This window comes from Gorilla gorilla, chromosome 13, assembly GCF_029281585.2.
Source record: "Gorilla gorilla gorilla isolate KB3781 chromosome 13, NHGRI_mGorGor1-v2.1_pri, whole genome shotgun sequence".
NCBI classification, from domain to species: domain Eukaryota; kingdom Metazoa; phylum Chordata; class Mammalia; order Primates; family Hominidae; genus Gorilla; species Gorilla gorilla.
Window position 1 is genome coordinate 25,507,692 of NC_073237.2, and position 15,130 is coordinate 25,522,821.

General features: G+C 44.1%; 1 protein-coding gene across 2 annotated transcripts in view; it reads left to right on the top strand.

The window, feature by feature from the left end:
- Nucleotides 1-15,037, top strand: part of ZBTB5 (zinc finger and BTB domain containing 5) — a 27,389-nt gene extending 12,352 nt beyond the window's left edge. For both annotated transcript variants that reach the window (XM_004048039.5, XM_019033699.4), the window contains exon 2: nucleotides 10,590-15,037. In XM_004048039.5, the coding sequence (XP_004048087.3) occupies nucleotides 10,594-12,627 (2,034 nt within the window). In that variant the 5' untranslated portion in view covers nucleotides 10,590-10,593 and the 3' untranslated portion in view covers nucleotides 12,628-15,037. The remainder of the gene's footprint in view (nucleotides 1-10,589) is intronic.
- Nucleotides 15,038-15,130: the final 93 nt, after the last annotated feature.

Below are 15,130 nucleotides of genomic sequence, written 5' to 3' on the forward strand. Positions count from 1 at the left end.
GTAGGGGATTGACAGTGCAACATATATGATGTAAATATACAAGAATATTCCTTACTAATAGACAGTAGCATCTGTTTATCCATATGGTTACATGTTACTTTATTTTTTAGTATCACCAGGTGTGTAGCAGATACTGTGTAGCTCTGACCAGATCCCCTTGATCCCTATTACCGGTTCTGTGCACCCATCCTATAGCTATTGTGTGCTTAACAGCTTGCATCTGTGACTCTTGAGGACTATCTTTGGGTGACTGGCATCACTTTGTGCATGGGCCCAGAGAACCAGAAGTGCCTGGCAGTTTACATTGCCCTAAGGAGGCTTTTAGTCATTGACTGAGTGACTGCAGGGCTATGAAAGACCAGCACCTTTGCCTTGAGGTGGCTCAAACTCAGAGGCATTGTTTATACTCCAGAGCACCCCTGCTAGAACACACTAAGGCTGGGATTTTGCCCCATATTATACCTTTACTTGGCTGCTGCTTCCTTCTCCTGCTCCTTACTCCCATTTTCTCCTGGGAACTTCTTGATAAATCACTTGCACTTGAATCTTTCTCTTATGATTTGCCTCTGGGGAACCCTAATTAAAACAGTATGAATCTAAGCCTCCTTTGTATTCATAGTCTTTGGAATCACTTTTGAGCTTCATATTAATAGTGATATACACTGCTATTTCCAACTAATTCTTGGAATATTGACTTCTGGGTTTTGGGGATGGCCAAAACATATCAAAAATGATGCTAGTATTTGGTTTAACTCATGCTGCATTTGGTTTAACTCATGACCCCATTTTTACTGTGAGTTATGCTTCTGTTACTAGATATTTTAAATAGCTTATCTTAAAATTCAATCAGTGCAATTGAAACTGCCTTTGCAAAATCACAACTGAGAAAATTAATGACAGCGAAAGATATCAGACCTAACCGACCCCATCTTGCTTCTAACCTCTAAACTGTTCTTGTTCATTCCTGTGCGTAGGCCAAACTAGCCTTGGGAAGGAATTTTGTTTACAGTTTAAAGCTAAACTGTTCTTGTAAAACAAATGAAAGGCCACCAGCCACCAAGTTAGAATGAGAGGGGTTGGAATTCTAAATATTACCAGCCATCATTAGGTAGGTCATAAGAGTTGCAACTTCCCCAGTTACTCTTGAAGGTAACATCACTATTGTGAACCTCAGATCGGCCTTTTGAGATGTCTTTTCAGGCTTTTGCATTTCTGACAACTGGATGGCCCCACCTGGACCTGCCAACCAGTTCTGTATCCCCCACCCAGGAACTGACTCAGCATAAGAGGACAACTTCGACTCCCTAGATTTCATCCCTAAGCCAACCAATCAGCACTCCTAACTGACTGGCCCCCTACCCACCAAATTATCCTTAAAAACTCTTTTAAGGATAAAAAGCTTTTTAGGGGGTGATAATGACAGTTTTTTCTAATCGTATGTGTGTGGTTATAGTCTATTCAGGCTTTCTTTATACATTTATCATCTTACCAAAAGTGTATTTGTAAATTTGCTAAGTGCACGTCTGTCTTTTTTGTTTTTGTTTTTGTTTTTGTTTTTGTTTTGAGACAGTCTCACTCTGTCACCCAGGCTGGAGTGCAGTGGCACTACCTTGGCTCAGTGCAATCTCCATCTCCCAGGTTCAAGCGATTGTTGTGCCTCAGCCTCCCAAATAACTGGGATTACAGGCCTGCGCCACCACACCCAGCTAATTTTTGTACTTTTGTAGAGACAGGGTTTCGCCATGTTGGTCAGGCTGGTCTCAAACTCCTGGCCTCAAGTGATCCACCCACCTCGGCCTCCCAAAATGCTGGGATTGTAGTCGTGAGCCACCGTGCCTAGCCAGTGAACATCATTTAACGAATCAGTAGTTCTACAAGATTTAAGACAAACACCAGGCCTTACCTTCCCTGCTTTCCATTTTCTTTTTAAATTTTTTTTTGGAGATAGGGTCTCACTCTGTCACCCAAGCTGGAGTGCAGTGGTATGATCTCAGCTCACTGCAACCTCCACCCCTGCAGGCTCAAGCTATCCTCCCACCTCAGTCTCTTGAGTAGCTGGTACTATAGGTGTGCATCACCACACCTGGCTATTTTTTTGTATTTTTAGTAGAGACGGGGGTCTCACCATGTTGCCCAGGTTCCTGTTTTCCATTTTCTCTTCTCCAAGACTACCATTTTCAACTCTTAGCTAATTCTTTTGGTAATTACATGTATATATTAAATAATATGCTTGGAGCTAATTCTTTTTTTTTTTTTTTTTTTTGAGATGGAGTTTTGCTCTGTTGCCCAGGCTGGGGTGCAGTGGTGCGATCTCGGCTCACTGCAACCTCCACCTCCCAGGTTCAAGTGATTCTCCTGCCTCAGCCTCCTGAGTAGCTGGGATTACAGGTACATGCCACCACGCCTGGCTAATTTTTGTATTTTTAGTAGAGACGGGGTTTCACCATGCTGGCCAGGCTGGTCTTGAACTCTTGACCTCAGGTGATCTCCCAAAGTGCTGGGATTATAAGTGTGAGCCACCGCGCCTGGCAGGAGCTAATTCTTAATTTCAGTTTAGGCATTATCTATTGACATCTCCTTGGTTAAAGGTAATACTGTTCTTTATGAATTTGTTAATTTCTCCTTGTAATTCTGCCAGTTTTGCTCAATGCATATTACTCATTCTTCTATCTTCCAAATATAATTAAAATTTTTGTTAGATCAGCAATTCGCAAAGTATAGTCCAGTGACCTATATGGGCCCCCCAGACTTTTTCAAGGGGTCTGTGAGGTCAGAACTTTTTATAATGATACAAAGACTTACTTGCTTTTTTTTTGAAGCAGCTTCGTTGTCTGGGGTAAATACCTGGGGTTCGTTGTCTCGGGCCAAGAAAATTTGGGACACAGACACACTCGAGTTTAGGAATGGAGGTTTAATAGGCCAAAGAAAGAAACAAAGAGAAAGGAAAACAGCTCTCTCTCTAGTGAGACAGAGGAGCTTCTGAAAGGAAACGACCAGCCGGTGGCAGAATTTGCCAGATTTTATAGGCAGGCTTGAGGAGGTGGTGTCTGATTTACGTAGGGCCCACAGATTGGTTTGATCACGTGTGAGGTTTATATAGCACATGGGGAAGGCTGGCCATTCCACCCTAATCTTATTATGCAAATGGACTTTCCCCTTGGCCTGCCCCATTGTCTGCTGCTTACGGTACACATTGCTGAAAAAGAGAAGGGAAGATGAAGCCACCATTTTGAATGTGATTGGCACCACTGCTGGCATCTATGTCTGCAGCTCGATTTTACAGGCTGCTCTTTGTTAGAAAGAAAAATCACTTGGGGCTGCTTTTTATTAAAAGGAAAACCTTACCGAGGGCTTACTTACCCTCACTATCTGCTTAATTTGTCTTTAATTCCTGTATCATTTTTACTCATTTTTTTTTTTTTTTTGAGAGTCTCATACTATCGTGCAGACTAGAGTTCAGTGGTACAGTCTTGGCTTACTGCAACCTCCACCTCCTGGGTTCAAGCAATTCTCATATGCCTCGCCTCCCGAGTAGCTGAGACTACAGGCATGTGCCACCACACCTGACTAATTTTTGCATTTTTAGTAGAGGCAGGGTTTCACCATGTTGGCCAAGCTGGTCGCAAACTCCTGGCCTCAAGTGATCTGCCCACCTGGACCTCCAAAAGTGCTGAGATTACAGGAGTGAGCTACCGCACCAGGCCTTTTTTTACTCATTCTTTCATGCATGTAGAGTGGAGTGCATGGAGTAGGCCGTGCAATCTGTGATATCACAAGCCTGAATGCAGAAGCAAATATGAGAATCCAGTTGTCTTCTCTTAATGCCAAAATATAAAACAATACCCCTCTTATGTTTTTGGAAACTATTTATTTTTTAAATAACTTTTTTCTTTTTGTTATAGAGATAGAATCTCACTGTGTTGCCCAGGCTGGTCTTGAACTCCTGGGCTCAACTGATCCTCCCACCTAGGCCTCCCAAGGTGCTAGTTTTACAGGTGTGAGCCACCGTGCCCGGCCCAGTTATTTATTAAAATGTTATGTTAACATGTAATTGTTTATTATTTATTTATTTATTTTGAAATGGAGTCTCGCTCTGTCACCAGGCTGGAGTACAGTGGCGTGATCTTGGCTCACTGCACTCTCCGCCTTCTGGGTTCAAGCTATTCTCCTGCCTCAGCCTCCCGAGTAGCTGGGACTACAGGCACACGCCACCAGGCCCAGCTAATTTTTGTATTTTTAGTAGAGTCGGGGTTTCGCCATGTTGGCCAGGATGGTCTCTCTCTTGACCTCGTGTTTGCCCACCTCGGCCTTCCAAAGTGCTGGGATTACAGGCGTGAGCCACTGTGCCCGGCTGTAATAGTTTATTACTATTTTTAAATAAGTTGACAAATAGTTCTAAATTTTCTGTTTTAATTTCTTTAGAGTTCCTTTTTTAAGAAAATCTACTCTACTTCCTTAGCTGTCCATGGCAGAGTAATCAGGACTTAATAAATTGCTAGTTGAAGATGTTACAGTGTAACACCAACTCATCTGTCCTTCTGTTGTTTGGTTCTTTCTTTCATTTCCAGGAAGATCACCTCTTACTCAGTAAAACTATGCATTTCCAAAGTCACATGGATTAATATGTAGAGGGGCCCTATTTGTCAGAGGGATACTATGGTGGACATCTGTCATTTGCAGCTCCCCAGAATCTTCTGAGCACCCCTTCCCCCCTTCACATTTGGATAGTCTGCAAATTGTGAGTCCCACTTTCCCAAGGTGGAATCATAGTTATGATGCAGACATTAGCCTCTGTATTGCCTGAAGATGGTCTGCCAACAAGGTATAACAGGAAGTTCCAAGCATCCCTAAAGTGTTTTGAGAGGAGTGTGGAGAACTTGAGTTGGTCTCAAGGCCTATGATGGGGGATCTAGTGTAGAGCTGAGGATCTCTAGGCTGATGGGAAGTTAAAAGATTGTAGGTACTGTTTGCCTGTCTTCCAGTATTACTTAAACCTTTTATCTTTGTTGGGGTTGTGTTTAGCTACCTCAGTAGCCTCTTTTCAAAGATCCCCTGGCTCTTGGAAAATTTCCTCAAAATGGTGTTTCTGGGACCACAATTTTAAAAAATTGTTTATTTATTTATTTTAGAGATGAGGGCTTGCCATATTGCCTAGGCTGTTCTTGAACTCCTAGGCTCAGGTAATCTTCCCATCTTGGCCTTCCAAAGTACTGGGAATTACAGATATGAGCCACCATGCCCAGCCCCGTAATTTTTAAGTAAGCTATTTTTCTCATATAAGTTCTGTTGCTTATCTAAAAAAAAAAAAAAAAGAAGCATTGAGCAGAATATTACTGTCCTTTTAAATCAGTATGCCTAGTTGAAATACTATTTATTTGTGAAGTCAGTCTTTTATGGCCCCCCTCACCTATTAACTCAGGAAAATAATTCCCACCTGCCACTGTTGTTTTGAAGGTTAGAAATAATGTAAATTAAAAGTACTTAGCATAATGACTGTCAAGCTCTCAGTAATTACTGTTATTATACCTGTAATCCCAGGCTGGCAGGAGGATTGCTTGAAGCCAGGAGTTCAAAGCTGCAGTGAGCTATGATCATGCCACTGTACTCTAGCCTGGGCAACAGGGTGAAACCCTGTCTCAAAAAAAAAGCACAGTAAAAAATATATATTTTATTACCACTACCATTACCTCTGTTACTGTCACCAGTGAGACTGTTACTACAGTGCTGGGTGATACGGCTTGGCTCTGTCCCAACCCAAATCTCATCTCAAATTGAATCCCCACATGGAGGGAAGGAGGTGATTGGATCCTGGGGGTGGTTTCCCCCATGCTGTTCTCCTGATAGTGAGTTCTCACAACATCTGGTGGTTTTATAAGTGACAGTTTCTCCTTCGCACACTCACACTCTTCTGCCACCATGTGAAGAAGGTCCTTGCTTTCCCTTTGCCTTCCACCATGATTGTAAGTTTCCTGAGGCCACCTTAGCCATGCAGAACTGTGAGTCAATTAAACCTCTTTCCTTTATAAATCACCCAGTCTTGGGTATTTCTTTATAGCAGTTGAAAACAGACTAATACACTGGGTCTATTCCCCACTGTAGGAGAGAAAGCAATAGCGCTGAGTGTCTAGTGTTCCTTGTTTTTGCCTGTTGAGCCCAAGCTTCCATGGTCGCTTAGAAGAGCAACTCTGAGTCTTGTACAACTTCCCACCACAATTCCCTGTTTATTTTATTTCTCAAACCAGAATGTTTCTTCCCTGTTACTGCTACAAAATAATTACCCCTCTGGAACTTGGCACTTATTCATATATGAGTGTACTTTCTAAGGCAGGGCTATAGACTTAATGAGCAGTAATTGCATTTCGTTTAATCTCCCCAAAGCCTTAAGCTCTGTGGGCCCTGAGTGAGTCGGGTGGGGACCCGGGATGTGTGTGCTGCTGCCTGCCACTGCTGGCTCTCTGCTTTCTGCCGGAAAGCTTGGTAAAGCAAGAAGGGATGTGGCAGTGGCTGCATCTTTGGAGATCTGATCTCTCATACATGATAGCAAAGAACAGACACCTCAGTGGGAAAGTATGTGTTTCAGTGATCTATTTTGTTGTTGAAAGTTCATCAAAGCTCAACCAACATAGGCAAAACAATATGGCCAACATGTGTCTGCTGTTTGAGGCATTTGCTTTTCCGATAGTTAACTTTCCAAGTATAGCTGAATAGCATAATAGTCTCAGTCGCCACAGTAGACCCTTGAATTTTGTGGACTTAGTTTGCCATTTCAGTTATTTCCCAGGATCCTGACCAACTTTGGCCTGTAAGGCTGTACAGCTGGGACATCAGAGCAAGTGGTTGGGCCTGGGGAGCCACTTGGCACCCATGCTGCCTTCTTATGAAATGCCATGATGGTATTTGTGAATTTTGGAGATTTGCAAAGATCTCAGGTATATCCCTTTAGAATATCACAGATCTACCTTTTTTAAATTTAATTTTATAAATATATGTGTATACATTTTTATGTATTTATTTATTTGAGACAGAGACTTGCTCTGTCGCCCAGGTTGCAGTGCAGTGCAGCGATCTTCGCTGTCTATAACCTCTGCCCCCTGGGCTGAAACAATCTTCCCACCTTAGCCTCCCAAGTACACTGGGACTACATGGTGGGCACTCGCCACCATGGCCGGCTACTTTTTGTATTTTTAGTTGAGATGGGGTTTTGCCATGTTGCCTAAGGTGGTCTCGAACTCCTGAGCTCAAACAATCCGCCCGCCTCAGTCTCCCAAAGGGTTAGGATTACAGCCATGAGCTACCACACCCAGCCTATAGTTCCATAAGGCTTATAGGTAAAAAGAAACAAAAAGAACAACAAAACAGCAGTCCCCTGTCCCATCCTTTTCCCCATCAATTACCCACTCCTTAGAGGCAACCACTTTCAATTATTTCAGCTGTTTCTTCCACTATTGACTTCCATATTTCTTTTTTCTTTTTTTTCTTTTTTTTTTTTTTTTTGACAGGGTCTCACTCTGTCTCCCAGATTAGGGTGCAGTGACGTGATCTCTGCTCACTGCAAGTTCTGACTCCGGGCTCAAGTGATCCCCCTCAGCCTCCCAAGTAGCTGGGACTGCAGGCACATACCACCATGCCTGGCTAATTGTTTTTGTATTTTTAGTAAGAGATGGGGTTTTGCGCCATGTTACCCAGGCTGGTCTTGAACTCCTGGGGGCTCAAGGGACCCACCTACCTCGGTCTCCCAAAGCGCTGGGATTACAGGCGTGAACCACCCAGTTAGTTAACTTCTGTACTTCTAAATAACATGCCAAATTACTATTTTTTGAGATAACCTATTTCAGACTGTATTTCTAGATTAATAAGGAAAGTGAAGATTTAACTTTATTATACCTCATCTCCTCTACCGTCTTCCCCCATGCAAAGTTGCTTTCTCTCATCCTCCCAATATCTCACATTCGGTTTAGTGTACATATTTTATGACTGTGTAAATATTGTCTATGAATGAACTACATATTGTGTCCTATAAGTAAACAACCTTTTTTTTTTTTCCTGGAGTTAATTATTGATCCATTTAAAAACTTCTTGTTTTTTTTAATGACCTATCTTCACACTTGGATAGAACTGGTAAATTATAAGCACTCCCAGTCACATCAGGTTATCTATCCATTCCTTTTTTTCCCACCCCCCTTGGAGACCCACTCCTTGGAGTCCTTCCTGCTCCAGTCTGACTGCTTTTGCTCTCCAGGCCTGCTGCCTAGTTGTCATCTGGAGCTTCATCATCATCCTTGGGATTCCCTTTGCCTGTCTTCTCTGGTGGGTCTCCTGTTTCCTACAATCTTAGTCGCCTCCTGAGAAAGGATAAACCTTTGGGTTCTTATCTGAAGATGCCTTAGTTTATCCTAATTGATTAATAGTTTAGCTGGGTGTGGCATTCTAAGTTGGAAATCATTTTCTTGGATAATTTTGAAGGAACTGTCATCTTCTAGCTTTTAGTGCTGCTGTGGCAAAGACGAATGCCAGTTTTATTCCTGATATCAGCCTAGTTTGGGGATTTGTATCTTCATATTTTGAGTACTTGTTGGGCCTTTTTAGTCTTAATAAGCAAATTTCTTCAGTTCTCAAAATTTTAAAAATACCATTTTTTGGCCGGGCGCAGTGGCTCATACCTGTAATCCCAGCACTTTGGGATGCCAGGGTGGGCCGATCACCTGAGGTCAGGAGTTCAAAACCAGCCTGACTAACATGGTAAAACCCGTCTCTACTAAAAATACAAAAATTAGCCGGGTGTGGTGGCATGCACCTATAATCCCAGCTAGTCAGGAGGCTGAGGCAGGAGAATCACTTGAACCCGGGAGGCAGAGGTTGCAGTGAGCCGACATTGCGCCACTGTACTCCAGCCTGGGGGAACAGAGCGAAACTCTGTCTCAAAAACAAAACAAAAAACCATTTCTTACATCATTTTCACCCTCTGTATTCTTCCTTTTCTCTTTCTGTAGTCAAGATATTGGACCTGATTAATTCCTTCTCTTATTCATTCACTTATTTTTGTTTTATTTTATTTTCTGAGACAGGGCCTTGCTCTGTTGCTTAGGCTGGAGTGCAGTGGCCCAGTGACAGTTCACAGAAGGCTTGACTTCCCAGGCTCAAGTGATCCTCCCACCTCAGCCTCCCAAGTAGCTGGGACCACAGGTGCACACCACCATGCTCGGCTAATTTTTTTTTGCGACAGGTTTCACTCTGTCACCCAGGTTGGAGAGCAGCAGTGCGATCTCTGCTCACTGCAGCCTCTGCCTCCCAGGCTCAAGTGATCCTCCCCCTTCAGCCTCCTGAGTAGCTGAGACCAGAGGCACATACCAGCATGCCCGGCTAATTTTTTGTATTTTTGGTAGAGACAGGGTTTCACCTTGTTGCCCAGGCTTGTCTCAAACTCCTAAGCTCAGGCAATCCTCCCACCTCAGCCTCCAAAAGTGCTATAGGATTACAGGCATGCGCCACCACATCCTGGTGTTTTTTTGTTTTTGTTTTTTTTAATTGGATAGATTTTCAGCCAGGCCTCCTGCCTTAGCCACACCTTCATTCCATTTCCCCTGGCAAGGGCAACCAGTTCCTTGGCCTTTGGGAATGAGATTTATATATGTTAGGTTGTTTTATCCGCTGCCCAGTTTAGGATTTTCGCTTTTGGGATGTGCTGAGTCAGTTAGCACTCATTTACCTCTCCCCAGCTTCCAAAATGCTATTGAAGGCCTTCTCATTCTCTTTTTCCTTGTGGGTTTACACCTTTAAAGTTTAAACAAAAACTTTAGTGTTTTTTTTTTTTTCTTTGAGATGAAGTCTCGCTCTGTCGCCCAGGCTGGGAGTGCAGTGGCGTGATCTCAGCTCACTGCAACCTCCGCCTCCTCAGCCTCCTGAGTACCTGGGATTACAAGCATGCACCACCATGCCTGGCTAATTTTTTGTATTTTTAGTAGAGACAGGGTTTCATCATGTTGGTCAGGCTCGTCTTGAACTCCTGACCTCAGGTGATCTGCCCGTCTCAGCCTCCCAAAGTGCTGAGATTACAGGCATGAGCCTCCATGCCGGGCTTCGTGTCATTTTAGTGGGGTTTCAGGAAAGAGCACGGGGCAAATGCGTGTGTGCAATCTGCTACCATCTATAACTGGAAATCTTCCACACTAATATTGATTTGCCCTTTTCACTTATTTAGGGTTCCTAAGACTTTGGAATTTCTTGGTATTCATTCCTCATCCTTAGGGAATGCAGAACTCTAACAAACTTCTGTGGGATAGATATGCCATCACTCACACACTGGTCTTTATTAACTTAGACCCTTAGTGTTATACATGGCTCATATGAAGAGTAAAGGGGAGCCTGTCGGTAGCTAGGCCCACATGTGTGCATGCCTCCTGGGCTGATGGCTGAATTGCCATTTGCTTCTTATATGACAAGCTCTTAGTGTATGTGCCCATTATCAGAGATATCACGGGCTTCAAAGGTCCAAGCTTGGCCATCCATTCCACTCTTTTCATCATACCCTTTGTGTTCTGACTTTGAAGCTTTTCTAGGTCTTAACATTTTCTTTCTTTGTTTTTCTGTAGGATCATGGATTTTCCTGGTCACTTTGAACAAATCTTCCAGCAGCTGAACTACCAGAGACTTCATGGCCAGCTCTGTGATTGTGTCATTGTAGTGGGGAATAGACACTTTAAAGCCCACCGCTCCGTGCTGGCAGCATGCAGCACGCATTTCCGAGCCCTGTTCTCAGTGGCAGAAGGAGATCAGACCATGAACATGATCCAGCTGGATAGCGAGGTGGTGACAGCAGAGGCCTTTGCTGCACTGATTGACATGATGTATACCTCCACCCTCATGCTGGGGGAGAGCAATGTAATGGATGTCTTATTGGCAGCCTCTCACCTGCATTTGAACTCTGTTGTTAAGGCATGTAAACATTACTTAACGACAAGGACACTGCCCATGTCTCCCCCCAGTGAGCGCGTTCAGGAGCAGAGCGCCCGCATGCAGCGCTCCTTTATGCTACAGCAGCTGGGACTAAGCATCGTGAGCTCAGCCCTCAATTCCAGCCAGAATGGCGAGGAGCAGCCAGCCCCCATGAGCTCTTCCATGCGCAGTAACCTGGATCAGCGCACGCCCTTCCCCATGAGACGCCTTCATAAGCGCAAGCAGTCTGCAGAGGAGCGGGCCAGGCAGCGCCTCCGACCCTCCATGGATGAGTCTGCCATTTCAGATGTTACACCGGAGAATGGGCCTTCAGGGGTTCATTCTCGGGAGGAGTTCTTTTCACCAGATTCTCTGAAAATTGTGGATAATCCTAAAGCTGACGGAATGACTGATAACCAGGAAGATAGTGCGATCATGTTTGATCAGTCTTTTGGCACTCAAGAAGATGCCCAGGTGCCCAGCCAGTCTGATAACAGTGCTGGCAACATGGCACAGTTGTCCATGGCCTCTCGTGCAACTCAGGTTGAGACTAGTTTTGATCAGGAAGCTGCACCTGAGAAAAGTAGTTTTCAGTGTGAAAATCCTGAGGTTGGCCTTGGTGAGAAGGAGCACATGAGAGTGGTGGTTAAATCTGAGCCCCTGAGCTCACCTGAGCCTCAGGATGAAGTGAGCGATGTGACCTCACAAGCAGAAGGCAGCGAGTCTGTGGAAGTGGAAGGAGTTGTGGTCAGTGCCGAGAAGATAGACCTCAGCCCTGAAAGCAGTGATCGGAGTTTTTCAGATCCCCAGTCTAGCACAGACAGGGTAGGTGATATCCATATTTTGGAAGTCACAAATAACCTAGAGCATAAGTCCACTTTTAGTATTTCGAATTTTCTTAACAAGAGCAGAGGAAATAACTTTACTGCAAATCAGAACAATGATGATAATATTCCAAACACCACTAGTGACTGCAGGCTGGAGAGTGAGGCCCCCTATTTGTTGAGTCCAGAGGCTGGGCCTGCAGGTGGGCCCTCCTCTGCCCCTGGCTCCCATGTAGAGAACCCATTTAGTGAACCTGCAGACTCCCACTTCGTCAGGCCTATGCAGGAGGTGATGGGCCTGCCGTGTGTGCAGACTTCAGGCTACCAAGGAGGAGAACAGTTTGGGATGGACTTTTCCAGGTCTGGTTTGGGCCTCCACTCCTCCTTCTCCAGGGTAATGATAGGTTCCCCAAGGGGAGGAGCCAGTAACTTTCCTTACTACCGCCGCATAGCTCCCAAAATGCCAGTTGTAACTTCCGTCAGGAGCTCACAGATCCCAGAAAACTCTACCAGTTCCCAGCTAATGATGAATGGAGCTACGTCCTCATTTGAAAATGGCCATCCTTCCCAGCCTGGCCCTCCACAGTTGACCAGGGCATCTGCAGATGTTCTGTCAAAGTGCAAGAAGGCCTTATCAGAGCACAATGTTTTGGTTGTAGAGGGAGCTCGCAAGTATGCCTGCAAAATCTGCTGCAAAACTTTTCTGACTTTGACAGATTGCAAGAAGCACATCCGTGTTCACACAGGTGAAAAGCCTTACGCCTGCCTGAAGTGTGGCAAGAGGTTTAGTCAGTCCAGCCACCTGTATAAGCACTCAAAGACTACCTGCCTGCGCTGGCAGAGCAGCAATCTTCCCAGCACTTTGCTCTAGCTGTTTGTCCTTACAAGACAACGCTGAGGCCAGTTGTCGGACTGAATTTCTTTTGGTAAGCAGTTAATGCCTTTGGGTTCGAGGCTTCCAGCTGCCCAGTGGCTCTTAAACACTTTAGCAACTAATAACCGGAGAACTAACATGTAGTATTTGTGCTGCTGCATTTCTGAGTGAAGTGCACGTCTTGGGAAAGGGATGCAATCCCTGAAACCAGGTGCTTCCTTGGGGTTGAGTAATGCAGTCAGAAAGTAGTTTGTAATTGATATTAAAAGTGGCACATTTAAAAATTTAAAAATTGAAGTGCAAAAAAAATTTTTTAGCAATTTTTGTAAAACTGTGTAGCATTTAAATTTCCTATACCTTCTGATGGGAATATTATATCCCTGTATAGTGATACAAAATGCACTTATGTGTAACCAGTGGTGATTTGGTGCCTGTCTTAAAGGAAGGCCTTTGAGGACACACCTGTCTGCCACAAATGCTTTAAAGTGTATCATGAGCTAGTCCTAGGCCTCAAAGTACTGTATTTTTTATTTTTACCTGATTTGCAGTCATAAACACTGCACTTTGGTGCTGACACTGGGTCCAGAGTGAGCATTCTCTTGGACTATTAGATGTATATACTTTTGAATACATCACTGTTGGATAGATGTTTTAACAGTTTTTTCTGGTTTAAAAACCAAATTGTAAATGGAGTATGTACTTGTAGAGAGTGACAAGGTATTGTTTCCCTCTGTGCTGTTTGAGCAGTATTTTAACCAACTTGTATTACAGATGTTACAGTTCCATGTTAGGAAGTCAGAAAAGAGCTTGTGTTTGTCTTTGTTCTGATGATGTGGAGTCATGTTTTGTGGGGTCTTCCATGGCACATTTACCTGTTGCTCCATCCAGATGTTGAGGGCCAGTCTAGGCTGACACATCCTACCCGAGGACAAGCCCGTTCTCCATTTCTTCACTCTCCCCTCCCCACATAGCAACTCTCCCAGGTTTAGATTACCGTTTTCGACGACAGATTAACCAAAAATGCCCCACACGGGTTTTATTACTGTTATATACTATACTTTTAACAGTACAGACCCTAAATTTTATTATTTGTTGCTCCCCCAATCTGATACCAAATGTTTAAAATTGTTTGAAATCCAAACATGGTAGTATACATGGGTAAATATTTTCTAGGCTATGTAAGAGTTAGCAGCCCATAGCATAGAAGTAATCAAGTAGCATCTGAGACTGTTGGAGGCACTAGGGCCTCTCTGGGCTCTACAGCCTCACTTCCCCAGCCTCACCTTGGTGTCCTCTGACACTGTGCCATCAGGGCTGTTAGTGGCACCTGTATGAGGCCAAGTGTGCGTCCAGGGGAACAGCACAGGTTAATGCGTCTCCCTAGAACTCATGAAGTCAGTTTAATTCATGCATGAACATGAGTTCATTTTATGTTTTATATAGCTTTCTTAGACATACCAAACCATCATGCATAAATCAGATAAATTATTCAGTTTTTGTGTTTAGAAAGCTAAGTATGTGTAGCTGGAAACAAAAATGGGCGTGTTTTCTCTCCTGTTAATCTAGAGTGTGCAGTTACACATGTGTGGATAATTTCATGTTCCAGGGGCACTTGGCATCTCCCATGGACTGATTCCCAGGAAGAAAAGCCCAAAGGGAAACCCACGATTCCTTTCGAGTAGATGTGGGAAAGAGCCCACTGGAGGATATGAGGTCCTGTGAAATTCAGTTGTGTGTGTGGCTCCTTGTTAGCAGTCATGTTGACATGGTATTAGGAGGCTCCCCATCCACCCTTTACATGATGTAGGGACCAGTGTCTTGTGAGATTAACCTTGGGACACAGTGGGTTAGCCTGGAGAAAACGAGAGGCCCCGCCTGGACCCAGGGAGAGGGAGGAGCCAGTGACACAGGCAGAGCGGTGCAGCCCTCCTTCCCTTCCATTTGGAGGAGGTGGTGCCAGGAGCCTGCCCACTTACCTCTGCTGAAGCATAAGTGGACTTTGCTTTTGGGGCTTATCTCTGATACATGCTGGAGCCCTGCCTCTCCACTGCTAGATGGAACCTGGAATCTCTCATCTACCTCTTAGTCTGTCAGTTTCTACGTGTGAGAAGCAAGCTTGTGGGCCAGTGTCCTTGTACATGCTGTAGCACTTAAAAAATAATTCCAGGGTTCCCTGGAAAACCAGTCCCAGGGTTCCTATGATCTGTAGTTTCTACCTGGATTATAACTGGTTTTGGGTACCTGAATTTTGATTGGTTAGCCTTAATTATAGTCTGGCGTGATCATGTAGAATCTTTTCTGGTGAACAGATCATAAAGTTCTATCAAGGCATCCATGTCAGTGGTGCTATGCTGGTTACAACTTGAGATTTTTGAAATAAAAAATTTGTCATATTCATGCCTCTAAATATGTGTTCTTTTTCTTTACGTTATTAAGGTTGAAACCAAAGAGGGTAATATCTCTTTGCCAGCCCTTCTTTGACTAGTACTTTGTTTTAAAC